Source organism: Paralichthys olivaceus, chromosome 11, assembly GCF_024713975.1.
Source record: "Paralichthys olivaceus isolate ysfri-2021 chromosome 11, ASM2471397v2, whole genome shotgun sequence".
In the NCBI taxonomy this organism is placed as follows: domain Eukaryota; kingdom Metazoa; phylum Chordata; class Actinopteri; order Pleuronectiformes; family Paralichthyidae; genus Paralichthys; species Paralichthys olivaceus.
The window spans coordinates 12,285,091-12,299,012 of NC_091103.1; the positions used below are offsets into that span (position 1 = coordinate 12,285,091).

Here is a 13,922-nt window from a genome sequence, read left to right on the forward strand (position 1 = left end):
AACGGAAACACGAGCTTTAATAAGTGGAACAGTGTGAATTTCAAATGGCTGCAGAGACTATGTAAATGTTGAAAATGTATTTTAGCCTCTCCTCCCCGCTCTCCAGACCGGCCACTCCGGTGTCAATAACGAGCGCTACCACTCAGTTGCCTCCAGAGAATCTAAACCAATCAGGTTCGCCCATTTTCCTGACGCGTCGGTCCGTGAGAGCGGATTGGCTGGTTCGATCTCCACAGCCCTTTTGAATATCCTGGACTGTTTACAGCTGAAGCGGCTTCGTGTGCTCTCAGGGAACAGTCGCTCTTCTCTTCAGAGGACGAACACAAACACTGAAAAGTGGCTGAAGTGTTTCCCTTCCAAGGTGAGTCACTGCGAAATGAGATATTTAACCTTAAAGGCAAGTTCATTTCTGCTTTTTTAGCTTAGCAACGCTAGCTCCTTCAGACTCTTCCTTTTCCTCTTCTAGGTTGAAACCCCCTTGAGATAAAGGGTCAGCCAACATGACGATAAACCTGGGTGTTAAGGCTCTTCTCAGCTGGGTAAGTGGATACACATATTACTTCACTCTCATAATCAATGTGTTGATTAAAGGGAAGTTGTTGCGGTTGTATTCAGCACGAGTTTTCCAACTTTTCCAGGTCAACAGCATCAAACTGTGTGACCGAGAAATCGCCGTAGACGATCTACAAGATGGCTCATTGATCCTGAAAGTGATTTACATGCTGTAAGTTTGAGCACGGAGCAGTGTGTGGAAATGTCTGCTCTGTGTAAACAAGAAGGGCCATTGAATTTACATGGCAGTCTTAAACAAGACTTCTACAGTGAGTATCACTGTAAACCCATTACTCTTGTGTTGCCTTTGTGTCATTTCAGGAAAAAGCAATCCGACCTCTGTTTCAGTCATTCCACTGAGGACCGGTTCAATCTCATTGCAGACTTTGTGGAAAGTGAGTCTCTCTACCTCCTTTGACATCTTCACCTATTACGTTTGATTCTAGTCCGAAGCCAGCTGGTAAATAGGGTGTCACCCCATTTTATCATTCCAGAGTGGCAGATCTTTCCTTCCCCCCACTGATTCCAGTCTTTATACTCACAAAGACTTAACATGTCTCTGAACTGTGCTCACTGTATGCAGTGGAAACCAGTCTTTATCTTTTCATCTGACTGTATAACAGCGAACAAGCATTATGTGTTTTCTTAAGATGTAAGTGTAAACTCACTCCTAGATTAAAAGGCTCCCTCTTTACTAATATCTTCGGGTTGAAAATTTAAAATCTACCTTCAGCCACACCCAACAGTGATGGGTGTGGTCTGAGTTCTGCTCTGTTCCAGCTGTAATTGTGTCACACTGACGCAAACCTTTTCTTTTTCTAAGTCTCTAAATTCTAAGTCAACACTGAATGCTCTTGGCTTCTGAGCATGAACCCATCTCTCTTTGTTTTTCAGGGGATTGCAGATTTAGTGCAGCCAAAGGCTCGTCACTCTCTCTGGGCAACATAAGAGATGGCATCAACCTAACAATAGAAATTGCAAAGGTACAAAGTGACAGAGCACAAATAATTATTAAACCAAGCTTAAGCACAGACGCATTGTGAGCCATTGTTTGTATTATATCACCAGGTGCTGTTGTTGCTCGTATATTATGACATGATGAATGACCGCTGCACTCTGAACATGCTGGAGTGTGATGTGGAGGTGAGCAGAGAGCAGCTGCCTTTTGTAAATTCCTGAGATTCATTTGCTTGAGCGTTTTGCTGTAATGTAACTCTGTGTCACTTCATATTCCCACTCCTATCTGCTAGCGTGAGATAGCAAACCTGACTGGTTCCTTTGTGATGGAGAGCGAAGACTGTGTTTATCTGAGCAACAGGATCGACGCCTATTTAGCAAAGAGACGTAAGTAAAAAAAAAAGAATTCTTCCATTATTTCATGCCATAACACAAACCTTCTGGTTTATATTTTACACAAGCTGTAAAAAGTTGACACCTCTCTCGCTCTGAATTTAAGATTTGCCCGTCTCCCGTGAGATATTTGAGCGATCAGCAACCAACTCTACCTCCAATGTGTCGACAATGTCCTCACTGTCAGATGAGGATTCTCCCGTATTCCACCGCACGCAAAAAATCTCATTTGTGGACATGCACACTGTGGCTTCTTCCTCAGTGAGGTAACGATGGCCTTTTGAATTTATCTAAGAAAGAGCTTATCAAATGTGGCAACAATAGCAAAATATTTATGAGCATGCATGCATTAACATGAAGAGGCAGTCACAGAGTTTTATTTTTCTATGGCATAATGGGATAACAACAACACAGTATATTTGTGTGTTGTAGTTAGGAATGCATAAATTAGTTTTTTCTTTATATTTGCATGAAAGCAGTTTAAAACACTATGCTTTCCTAAACTTGATGTAACTAAGAGCTTTGTTGTTAGTCTGACTAACTTTGTGAGGTTGCATATCAAAACATAACACACTTCCTCATAGCGACGCCACGCCGTCACTTCTTCTACATGTGATGTAAGCATTTTAATTATATTTATTAATTTGGCTGATCTGCTTTTCTTCCCACAGCAAGTCTCCGCTCCAGGACATTATGAACACACCTAAATTTCAGGTGAGGGTGATGCAGCGTCAGATGATAAAGGAGCGAGATTACAGAGATGGGTTGGAAAGGGAGCTGGCTAGCAAGCTCGCACTCATTTCACAGAAAGGTACCACATTTAAAATCTTTCTTAACCTTTAACTCAGTTAACCATTAACCTTTAGCTAAGTGTTCAGTAAATGTGTTCAGCAAAATAATAATTTTTGTAATTTTTTATTTGTGTTTTATTTCCTTTAAGTGAAACTTAACTATTGTTGTTTTCTTCAGAGTCTCATGTTAATCAGCTACAATATCGTCTGGATAAGTTGAAAGAAGAGCAAGGCGATCAGGAGGAGATTATCAGGGAACAGATCAATGATCTCGAGACTAAGAACAACACGTAAGATTTGTTTATTTTTTACAGTAAGACCTTTATGATCCCTTTTTATTAATGCATGATAATAATGACACCTTTTACTTCACCTTAAGTTTGTGAAAAGTATTAACTTCTATAGACTGTGAAACTTTCCCAAATCAACAAACTGCACTTCTGAACAAAAATAAATTTTGTTAAGAAAAGAAAGTACACAGTGATATAATATAAGTAGAACATTTTGAATGCAAAAGAAAAATATGTTTTATTCATCATAACACATTCATAACATTAAGAGTTTGGTGTAAAAGTGATGAAGAAAGTGATTTGCTTTTTTCCCCCCTAGGTTACAAGTGCGTCTTAATGAGATATTGATGAATAACAAAGACCTGAAGAGTACGTCCTCTCTTATGGAGCGTAAAGTGGACGACCTGACAGAAGAAAATGGTGTCCTCTCTTCCCAGGTAATGAGACTAATAAAGTTTTTCAGTTTAATGCAATTTTGTCATCAATCTTTCACTTATCACATGGGAGAGAAGTCAATAACAATCGTTCAGTTCTTATCCATGAAAGAATAAACAACATATCCTCGAGCTCACATGTACATCACATTACCTAGCGTCACATGTCACAGTTGCCATGGGCTCTGGTTATGCTAATAACAATTTTCAACAGTTTATATATTCAGGCCTATCTTTTTTTTGAATTGGTCTTTGTGCTTCTGTAAATCCTTTACTCATTATAAAAAAGTCTTTGTATATATTTTGTCACAGTAACTAATTGAGACTAAATTGTAACTAAAATTTGATCCATGTCTCAGACTATGTCGTTCTGGGTGTTTGAATCTGAAATGTCCTTAAAATGTGATGTTTGATAATGAATGTGTAGGAATCCTGATGTATAAATAATGAGATCAAAAACTTTGCTGCATACTGACTGTAAAAGCTTTATTTTCTCATTTTCCAGGTGAGAGCAATGTGTTCACAGCTGGCCATCTTCGAGGCAGAAGTTGGCCGACTGACAGAAAGTCAAGCATCATCTCAGGAGGAGTGGCGAAGCGAAACAAGCCACTTACAAAGTGAGCTCAACCAAGCTACTGCTCAAAAGGTAGAACATAGTCTTCCATTGGAGGTGGTGCAGAAACTATGTAATTTGAGAAAATCATGTAAATCTAACAAGAAGGGTTTTAATTTCCTGTGTTATACTCTTTGTTGCTCAGGAGCTTCTGTCTGAACAAATTGAGATCCTCCAGGGAAAGATTTCCTGTTTGGAGGATGAAATAAGCAAAGCCACTAAAGAGGAAGTAGGAGAGAATATGGGGCCTGTGATGGAGGTAAATGTTAAATCAAATATTAGTATAGTTATACCCCAATTTATTTATCATATATTTTTCTGTTTTGAATTGACTGTGAATTATCTTTTTTTTCTTAAACTTCCAGAGAGAATACTTGGAGACTGAGATTAACGACTTGAAGAGTGAGCTTGACAGCACATTTAGCTCCCTGAAGCAGGCGGAGGTGGAGATTCAGACCAAAACAACTCAGCTGGCAGAGTACCAGCAAGAAATCACTCAACAGAAGGAGCTCCTGCAGCAACAGAAATCCCAAACGGAGGACATTATTCAAGCCAAGGATGAACTTTTGGAGAAATTGCAGAAGGAGATCACTGAGCAGAGAGCAGCCCTTCACAAAGAGATCCAGGATCTCAAACTTAAACTTGACCAAGTTGAGCAGCAGAAAACTGAGCAGGCGACGAGACTGCAACAGCATGTCGCTGCATGTGAGCAAGAAATTGAAAGACTGAAAGAAATGAAGAGAGAGAGAGAAGACCTTCTCCACCAGACTGAAGAAAAGGTGAAAGATCTGGAGACAAAGTTATCTGCCGCCAGTTCTCTCTTGGCTGATAAGGACCAACAAATTAACAGCCTCAAAGATGAAGTCGATGTTCTCACAGATGAAGCCAAAATAATCAAAGAAGAAATTCAAGCCAAAGAGGAAATGCTCGCCAAAATACTTCTGGAGAAGTCTAATGAGCAGGAAATTCTTCATGATAAAATCCAGAGATTGACGTCTCAAGTGGAAGACCTAAACTCATCTCTCAAACAGGCTGAGCAGGAAATTGAAATTAAGCAAGACCTACTGGCTAAAACCCAACAAGAGAATATTGAACAAAGGGAGAAGCTCCAACAGCAGGTAGTGACCTGTGAAGAGGAGGTTCAGAAACTCAATGCAGAAATACAGGTCAAAAATGAGCAACTTGTAACATTGAAGAATGACAGCTCTCATCAGTCTGGGTTGCTGGAGGAAGAGATTAAATGTCTTAAAGGCCAAGTTGAAATTCTGAATGACTCTCTCACAAAGTCTGCACAGCAGGTTCAGGCACAGCTAGTGATGCTCGACAAGCAGGAGCAAGAGAGTTCACATCAGAAGGAGCTTCTGCAACAACAACTGTCTGCCTCTGAAGATCAAGTGAGGTGCATGATGGAGGAGATCCAAGCTAAAGAGAAACAGATGGACATATTGAAAAATCAAAGTTCCGAGCAGTCAGAACTGATGCAACAAGAGATTGGTGACTTAAAGAAACAAGTGGAGGGTCTTAGTTTCTCACTGAAGTCTGTTGAGGAGAATTTGCAATCCAAGGAGAATCTGTTTGCTGAACAGCAACTGCAGAACACTCAGCACATGGAGGCGCAACAGGCACAGATGGTCACTTCGCAAGATGAAGTGAAGAGGCTGAATGCGGAGATTTGTGCCAGGGAGGAGCAGCTGAGCCAGCTGAAGTATGAGACCTCTACATACTCTGACTCGCTCCAGCAGGAGATTGCAGATCTGAATAAGAAGATAAAAAGCATGAGTGATTCTCTTGAAGTCACCAAAGATCAGGTTAAAGCCAAAGATGATTTGAATGCCAAGCAGGAGCAGGAGAGCACTCTGCAGATTGAGGCTCTTAAAAACCATGGTGCTGCCCTTGAGGAGGAAGTAAATCGGCTGAAGAAGGAAATCCAAACTAAAGAGGGTGAGGTTCACAAGTTAAATATTGAGAGCTGCAAAGAGTCAGAAGTTCTACAAACTCAGATCCAAACTCTGAAGGATCAAGTGGAAAGTTTGAGTGGATCACTGAAGACTGCAACAGAACAGGTTCAGGATAAAGAGAACCTGCTGGCTCAGAAGGAGTCAGAGATTTCTCAGGGAAAAGAGAAATATCAAAACCTGATGGAAACATCTGAAGAGGAGGTGAGAGGACTTAGAGAACAGATCCAGGCTAAAGAGGAACAACTGGTCATATTGAGACAAGATGGAACCACACATTCTGGCATGCTACAGCAAGAGATCACACATCTGAAAAACCAACTTGACAGTACGGTTGACTCCCTCACAAAGGCTGAAGAAAAGATCCAGATACAAGTGTCTCTGCTCGACAAGCAGGAGCATGAAAGTTCTCATCAGAAGGAGCTTCTGCAACAAGAACTGTCTGCTGCTGAAGATCAGATGAGGAGCATGAGGGAGGAGATCCAAGCTAAGGAGGAACAGATGGATATGTTGAGGACTGGCAGCTCTGAGCAGTCAGATTCACTAAATCTAGAGATCCAGAGTTTGAAGGAACGGGTGGAGGGTCTTAGGTTCTCACTGAAGTCTGTTGAGGAGAACTTGCAATCCAAGGAGAATCTGTTTGCCGAACAGCAACTGCAGAACACTCAGCACATGGAGGCGCAACAGGCACAGATGGTCACTTCGCAAGATGAAGTGAAGAGGCTGAATGTGGAGATTTGTGCCAGGGAGGAGCAGCTGAGCCAACTGAAGTATGAGACCTCTACACACTCTGACTTGCTCCAGCAGGAGATTGCAGATCTGAATAAGCAGATAAAAAGCATGAGTGATTCTCTTGAAGTCACCAAAGATCAGGTTAAAGCCAAAGATGATTTGAATGCCAAGCAGGAGCAGGAGAGCACTCTGCAGATTGAGGCTCTTAAAAACCACGGTGCTGCCCTTGAGGAGGAAGTAAATCGGCTGAAGAAGGAAATCCAAACTAAAGAGGGTGAGGTTCACAAGTTAAATATTGAGAGCTGCAAAGAGTCAGAAGTTCTCCAAACTCAGATCCAAACTCTGAAGGATCAAGTGGAAAGTTTGTGTGGATCACTGAAGACTGCAACAGAACAGGTTCAGGATAAAGAGAACCTGCTGGCTCAGAAGGAGTCAGAGATTTCTCAGGGAAAAGAGAAATATCAAAACCTGATGGAAACATCTGAAGAGGAGGTGAGAGGACTTAGAGAACAGATCCAGGCTAAAGAGGAACAACTGGTCATATTGAGACAAGATGGAACCACACATTCTGGCATGCTACAGCAAGAGATCACACGTCTGAAAAACCAACTTGACAGTACCGTTGACTCCCTCACAAAGGCTGAAGAAAAGATCCAGATACAAGTGTCTCTGCTCGACAAGCAGGAGCATGAGAGTTCTCATCAGAAGGAGCTTCTGCAACAAGAACTGTCTGCTGCTGAAGATCAGATGAGGAGCATGAGGGAGGAGATCCAAGCTAAGGAGGAACAGATGGATATGTTGAGGACTGGCAGCTCTGAGCAGTCAGATTCACTAAATCTAGAGATCCAGAGTTTGAAGGAACGGGTGGAGGGCCTTAGTTTCTCACTTAGCAAGGTTGAGGAAGATGTGCAGTCCAAGGAAGCTCTGTTAGCTCAACGTGAAGATGAGATACAGAAGCTTAAAGAATGTCGGAGTGAGAAGGAGAGTCTCCTCCTCAGGACTGAGCAAAGGATTGAGATCCTCCAGACAGAGTTGTCTGCTGTCAACATGCTCGTGGTTGATAAGGACCAAAATCTCACCAGCCTCAGAGAGGAGGTCACTGTCCAAGCTAACCTGATGCAAAAAGCAAGAGAGGAAGCTGAAGCCAATGAGAGAATTCTGGCTGATATCAGGGAGGAGAGCTCCAAACACGCAGATGTTCTTCAACATGAGATCCAGGGTCTGAAACGAGACGTGAAAAACATTTCTCTACAACTTTCAGCTAAGGAGGAAATGTTACTTAAAACTCAACAGGAATCCTCTCAGCAGATCGACCTCCTCCAACAGCAGCTTGTTTCATTGAACACAGAGCTGAACCAACACAAAGACACACATGCTGCAGACCTCAGGCTGAGGGAGGGTGTGGAAGAGTTGCAAGTTATAACCCTCAGGGAAAAAGAGGCTCTCGTTCAGGAAAAACAAGAGCTCTTGGCCAGAATACACCAGGCAGAATCCGATCAGAAAGCTCTGGAAAAACAGCTCAATGTCATGGCCTTCGAGAAGGAGAGACTTGCTCAAGCCAAGCATGCTACAGAGAGAGAGAACACAACCTCCCGTAAACTGGAATCCATGCTGGAGCATGAGATGGAAATTCTGAAAGAGAAGTTCCTAAAAGCAAATGAAAAAGCTGAAGAAATTGAGGCGCTAAAGAGAGAGCTGCAGGAACAGCTCTCAGCTAAATCAGAGGCTGTAGAACACTACAAGGCACAGGTTAGTGCGGCCACAATACACAACTCAAAGTGATAGTAGTCAAAATGATAATTTACTTTCTCCCTATTTTTGTTGATCAGTTGCTTTTGTCCCTGCACCACAATGCCATCATCCTTGTCGTTTTGATTTATCTGCTTTGACACTCAAATCCCTCACTTATCATCACTATGGCACAGGTGGAGAAAGCAGTGAATCACTACAATGGCAAGAAGCAGCTTCTCCAGGAGAGCCAACAGGAAGTGACTGAACTCAAGCACTCCTTAGGGGTTAAAGAGTGTGAAGTAAAGACAATCACTATGGAGAACAAGCTGCTCCAGCGGGATTTGGAGAGAGCCCAAACCAACGAGAAAAACCTCCTTGACATGGTGGCCAGTTTGAAAGCACAGGTTGGTATTTTATTTTGAAGCATGAGGAGGGAATGCAGTGAGCATGAACACACATTCTCACTAAGATGAGAAGGAAACATTTTCAGTGGTCAAAGGTCACAGCGATCATATATGAATCTGGGGGGGGGGGGTTTGAAAGAATGTGGACTGTACCCTGATCTCTTTCCCTCTTGTTTGTTTACCTTTAGTTGACCCTTGCTGACCATAACCTGCAGCTGCACAATAGGATTCATGGTAAAAAAGGAAGTGCAAAAGACTTGTCTTACTTGGATGTTCCCAACACACACTCAAGCATCCAGACCAGGTTGAAGAGAACCGTGAGCTCTGACAGCCTGGACCAGAGCTCTCTGGAGGACTCTCTGAACAACACAAGGTAACGTTCCTCCCAGATAGGAAGCACCTAGCAGTTATCTCATCACATGTTCAAGGGACTCCTGCATCAACAATCCAAACATGGAGGAAATAAAAAATGAGAAAAGCAGAAAAGCCATCATGTAAAATAAAGGGAGTCTATGTGATTGTAATCTTGCACAAAACTCTTTACAGGAAACTTTCAGCACCTGATGAATCCAGCACACCACTTGTTCGAAGCTCTGAGCGGTTGGCAGCCAAGCGACGTGGTCTTCAGGCCGAGTCACTGGAAACTCTCTACTTCACACCTATAAACACCAGACAGATTAACAGGTATTTCACAGAGTAGTGGATGTTTCCTTCTATGTCCCACATTACGTTTTCAAAATTTACTTTCATACATTTTTTTTTTGTTGTTCCTGTGAGATATTATGATTTTTCCAGAAAAGTCCAAATAAATCTGGGCAGTTTGTATGCTCCCTTTGGAACATCTCTGATGTCTGTTCTGAGGATGGAAGTATAGAAGATTGAATGCTTATTATTGAAACACATTATTTTGAATATCAGTAAATTCAATCCCAATAAGAATTTGAGTAATGCAAAAAGCAACAGGTATCCTTATTCCTAATTCTTCATATGTTTGATTTGTGCAACAACCGTGTTCTCTTTTTCATTGTGCAGAACCAGTACAGAGAACAGAATGGAACTGGATTCAGCTCGCCAAAATCCAAGTTCTTCAGTCAAGAGACGCAGGACCACGCAGGTTATAAACATCACCTTGACCAAGGTGGAGGAAACTCACAGGCACAATGCATGTTTTGCATGTTCACAATAAAGCACACACTGTTAATGACTTTGAATAATCATCATAACTGGCTACTGTCTCACTCTGTCACAAATGTAGAGGATATGGTGATGTTGGAATTCTTCATTCATTCTCAGAGCTCAGCTGTACATCCTTTTTTGCCCTTTAGAAATATTCCCACTGCACTGTTATTGTAACCATGAGTGATTGTTGAACTCTGCTCTGTAGAAAACCCCAGGCTGCGGTGAAGGTGAGGAGACTTTCTACAGTCTGGCCTCAGCTCGCTCCCATCCAAACCTCTCCAGTGCTCACCCTGCACAACCCGTGTCTATGGAGCTGTTTGGCACACCTGCCAGAATGACAAGTGCCGCCAGCGACCAACTCATCGGTCTCCCAGGGTACAGACGGAGTACAATCCATTCACAGAGTGAGTACATACCAGGTTGACACACAGGAGGTTCAAGTAAAAGAAACTGAGAGATTAGGCTGGAAAAAAATAACCTGCCGGCCTGAGACGTATCTTTTTTATCTTCTCTGTTGCATGTGGGTAACATGCACTTAGAACTGCCACTAATTGTTTCCATTAGTGATGAACCCAACAACTACATTCCTAATCAATAATTCCTTCAGTCAAAAAAAGAAAATAAAGCTGCTCTCATTAGAGTGTTCACATTTCTATGTTACATGGATAATGCGTCTCAGCGTTTCTTTTAAATGTGAAGTGCAGCATTTTGCTCACATGTGTGCTGTAATGTGTATTATGGAAGTGATAAATAAAGCTTAACATGAATCTGCTGAATCTGAATAGGGCCATCACATTGTTCTAGAGTGAGGGGTTGCCATCCCTAACTAATGGTCCAAAACACCAACATTCAATTTAACAATTTACTTTAATGTATAAGTGACAAATCATCACAATGGAATAGTAACTGATTCCTTCTACAGTTACAAAAGAAAAAAATAATCTAGATTTTAAAAAAAAAATGTGTATGTAACTCGATTTTGTTTCTATTTCTCTGTGTTTAGCCACTAGTACGTTTTGTGTGGGGGCAGAGAACGAGCCAGACGGTGCTCCTGAAGATTGGCTGAGGATCGCTGAGCTGCAGACCAGGAACAGGGCCTGTCTTCCTCATCTGAAGAGCAGCTACCCTGTGGAGTCGGAGGTGAGGAGAGAAGGGACACTTGGATGTACAGTGAACACACTAGGCATACAGTTGACACTTGATGTAGCTAGTAATTAAAATAGTATTGATTATGAAAATGAAATGCACGTTTGTTTTGACACCCCATCAGGAATATAGAAAAACATTGATTTATACATTAATCTGGTGAAACAGGCTAAAACAATATTATCCAGACTATGACCCACAGTCCGACTGGTGGATTTAGTAGCTGATGTCTTAAATTCTCCCAATAGATTTATCAAATCCTTCTTTATTGTTTTCTAGACTGGCCACGGCAGCGTATTCATTTTCACAGACGAAGAAGTCCGTACAGGCGACCCATCTGACACAATCCGCCGGGCGTCCACGATGCCTGGCCAGCTGCAGGACTCTCTCGTCTCCCACCGTCACTCCCTCATGCTGGGTCAGTCGGGTGCTGCAGCCAATACTCGTTCTCACCGGCTGTCCTTGATGCCAGGCCAGCTGCCGTCAAAAACCGTCAGCTCCTCTCAGATAAGGAGCCCAAAAGGAACAAAGCGATCATCATCTACGTTGTCTGTTCATCAATTTTCACCTGAGGTTGGTTTGCATTGATAAACACAGATATTTATTTTTTGATTGTGAATTATTCTGTCTTTATACGTCTGTCAATATATTAAGGACATCGTTGTAACAAATGTTTGTCCAAACTCAATTTGTGATCAAAGCTTAGTGTTTGGTCTTGGTTACTAATAGTCACAAATCTAATTAAAACTGAGCAGGTTTCATATATTTTACCTCCTGAAACCTCATTTTTCTATTCTCCACTTTTGTCATTATCTCATTTTGACAGAAAAAGGTGAAGGCCAGCTGCTTCCCCCGTCCCCTCACTCCCAAAAACAAGAACATAAACAGTGGAACTTCCAGCTCTCAGCTGAGACCCGCCCTCAGTCCAGTGAGTGTAACACACACACACACACACACACACACACACACACACACACACACACACACAGAGTATTAACTGGTTGAGTTAAAGTAGAGATGGTTCCAAAAAAGTTTTCCATGCTTTTCTAACAGTTACACTTGTAATATTCTTTCAGGCTGAGCGAAGGCAGTCCATGATGTTCACGGTTGACAACACCCCTAAGAAAAACAACTACCTGAAGAAAGGGTTGAACAAACTACGCACCTCCACCTCCAGCTCCAACCCTTCAGGAAATCCTCACTCTGGAGTAGGACGAGCTGCCAAAGCCGGCAACTTTAAGTCACCACAGGTGACAATTAAAGGACGGAAGAAGTCTCCACAAACCACCAGCAAGACAGGAAAGTCTCCTGGGCTGACAGCTAGTGCTCGAAAGGTAAAGGCAAATCCATTCAGGGTTTTAAATCAAACAGTTGGATAATAATTTATAAGTTTGCCTGTGGAATATTCTGTCTGAGCGGAACTTGGTTTGCCAATATCAGCAAACTACTAATTATGTAGTGGCAAAGGTAGGAACAGCTGCAATCAAGGGTCCTTCTTGTACTGCTTTTTAATCAAAACTTAATTTGAATGATTTCAAAGCTGCACCATCACAATTTTACAGTTTTCATTTAAATAGATGATGATTACATGGCTCATAGGGGAACAATACTTCAGTAGCATAAACTGGAGCTAAACCATGAATCTCAAACTGGCTTTGAACCAGCAAAGGGGCTAAAATAGGCACATTACTGCCCCCTGCTGTCATTAGTCAAGCACTGATACAGGTATGGTGAAGTGTACTGTATTACTGGTTTTTAATTTTGACTCTCTATATACACACATGGAGTCTACAAAGAAAGATAATTCACTCTACTGCTGTTCTATATGTCTACTACTATTGGAGCACTATTGTATTGCATTGGATTGCAAAGGTGTACCTAATAAACTGTGAACTTTGTATATGTAGAAAGGAATAACATTGCTTGGAATATGTTCATGCATTGCACCTCAGTAACTGCTGAATTTAAACACTGTTTTCAGAAATCTGTGTCTGTAAACGGGGAAAACTTTGCTGGAGGTTGGAAAAGGTCAATAAAACAACATTATAATTTACTTTATGGGGATTTTGGTGCATCTGACAGTATTTATAGTTTAAAGCTGGTGGTTGGTTCTCATGTTACAACTTAATAATTCACGGTGTGGTTTACAAAAAAATAGATTTCCTTATTTTATACTAACTTCAACTTTCACTTAGCATCATATTCATATTTTAGGGTTACTCTGAGCCCTGGCTTCATTTTTTTTTTTTCTAATCTTTTTTTAATTTTTTATCCCACAGATGATGAGGAGAATGAAGGTGTGAGGACTCGTTACCAGTGTGGATTTATGATCTTCAGTTCCACTTGATCATACTTTTTTCTTTTTTGTTGTCGTCCTTCAGGACTTTTTTTTTTTAAATTCTTGTCTTAATCATCTACCATTTTCTTTGTATTATATTTACATGTTTCTGAATAAAAACATTTAAATCACATATTGCTTGTCGAGTATTCACCATTTCTCAGAGTTGAGACTCTGAGTGCAGCTCATGGATGATCCAGGAAATCTTGGAGGAGAGATTAATGTTAATATCTTATGAAATATACTTTTCTAAGATGGCTTCAACAATAAAAGCCTGAATATTTTGATTTTGTGAAGGTTATTGCCTCATTACCTCCATCCCACTGACTTTTGTAAAAGTAGAAAATAAACTGTGATTAACATTGGTGAACATGTGAAAACAGTTGACTTCTGATTTGAGAAGTAAG

The 13,922-nt window shown here is 41.4% G+C and overlaps 1 protein-coding gene across 3 annotated transcripts; it reads left to right on the plus strand.

The window, feature by feature from the left end:
• The first annotated feature begins 238 nt into the window (after positions 1-238).
• Positions 239-13,648, plus strand: numa1 (nuclear mitotic apparatus protein 1). 3 transcript variants are annotated; one of them, XM_069534629.1, is made up of 25 exons: positions 239-361; positions 467-539; positions 639-724; positions 874-947; positions 1,447-1,535; positions 1,621-1,695; positions 1,803-1,896; positions 2,009-2,168; positions 2,574-2,713; positions 2,872-2,983; positions 3,303-3,420; positions 3,923-4,063; positions 4,176-4,289; positions 4,396-8,466; positions 8,643-8,852; positions 9,041-9,225; positions 9,399-9,536; positions 9,885-9,990; positions 10,237-10,435; positions 11,035-11,171; positions 11,457-11,750; positions 12,004-12,105; positions 12,254-12,511; positions 13,159-13,205; positions 13,457-13,648. In XM_069534629.1, exons 2-25 carry the CDS (start codon positions 501-503, stop codon positions 13,458-13,460), a joined length of 6,993 nt encoding a protein of 2,330 aa, XP_069390730.1. In that variant the 5' UTR covers positions 239-361; positions 467-500; the 3' UTR covers positions 13,461-13,648. The 3 variants fall into 3 exon arrangements, with proteins under 3 accessions (XP_069390730.1, XP_069390731.1, XP_069390732.1); XM_069534630.1 differs by having other exon boundaries at positions 9,885-9,966; XM_069534631.1 differs by lacking the exon at positions 13,159-13,205.
• Positions 13,649-13,922: the final 274 nt, after the last annotated feature.

What these genes read in the sequence shown, in the direction of transcription:
- numa1 (XM_069534629.1), top strand. Translation starts at nt 501, where the DNA reads ATGACGATAAACCTGGGTGTTAAGGCTCTTCTCAGCTGG. An exon ending in GTGGCTTCTTCCTCAGTGAG is followed by an intron (nt 2,169 to 2,573) that starts GTAACGATGGCC and finishes TTCTTCCCACAG; the next exon opens with CAAGTCTCCGCTCCAGGACA. An exon ending in TAGAACACTACAAGGCACAG is followed by an intron (nt 8,467 to 8,642) that starts GTTAGTGCGGCC and finishes ACTATGGCACAG; the next exon opens with GTGGAGAAAGCAGTGAATCA.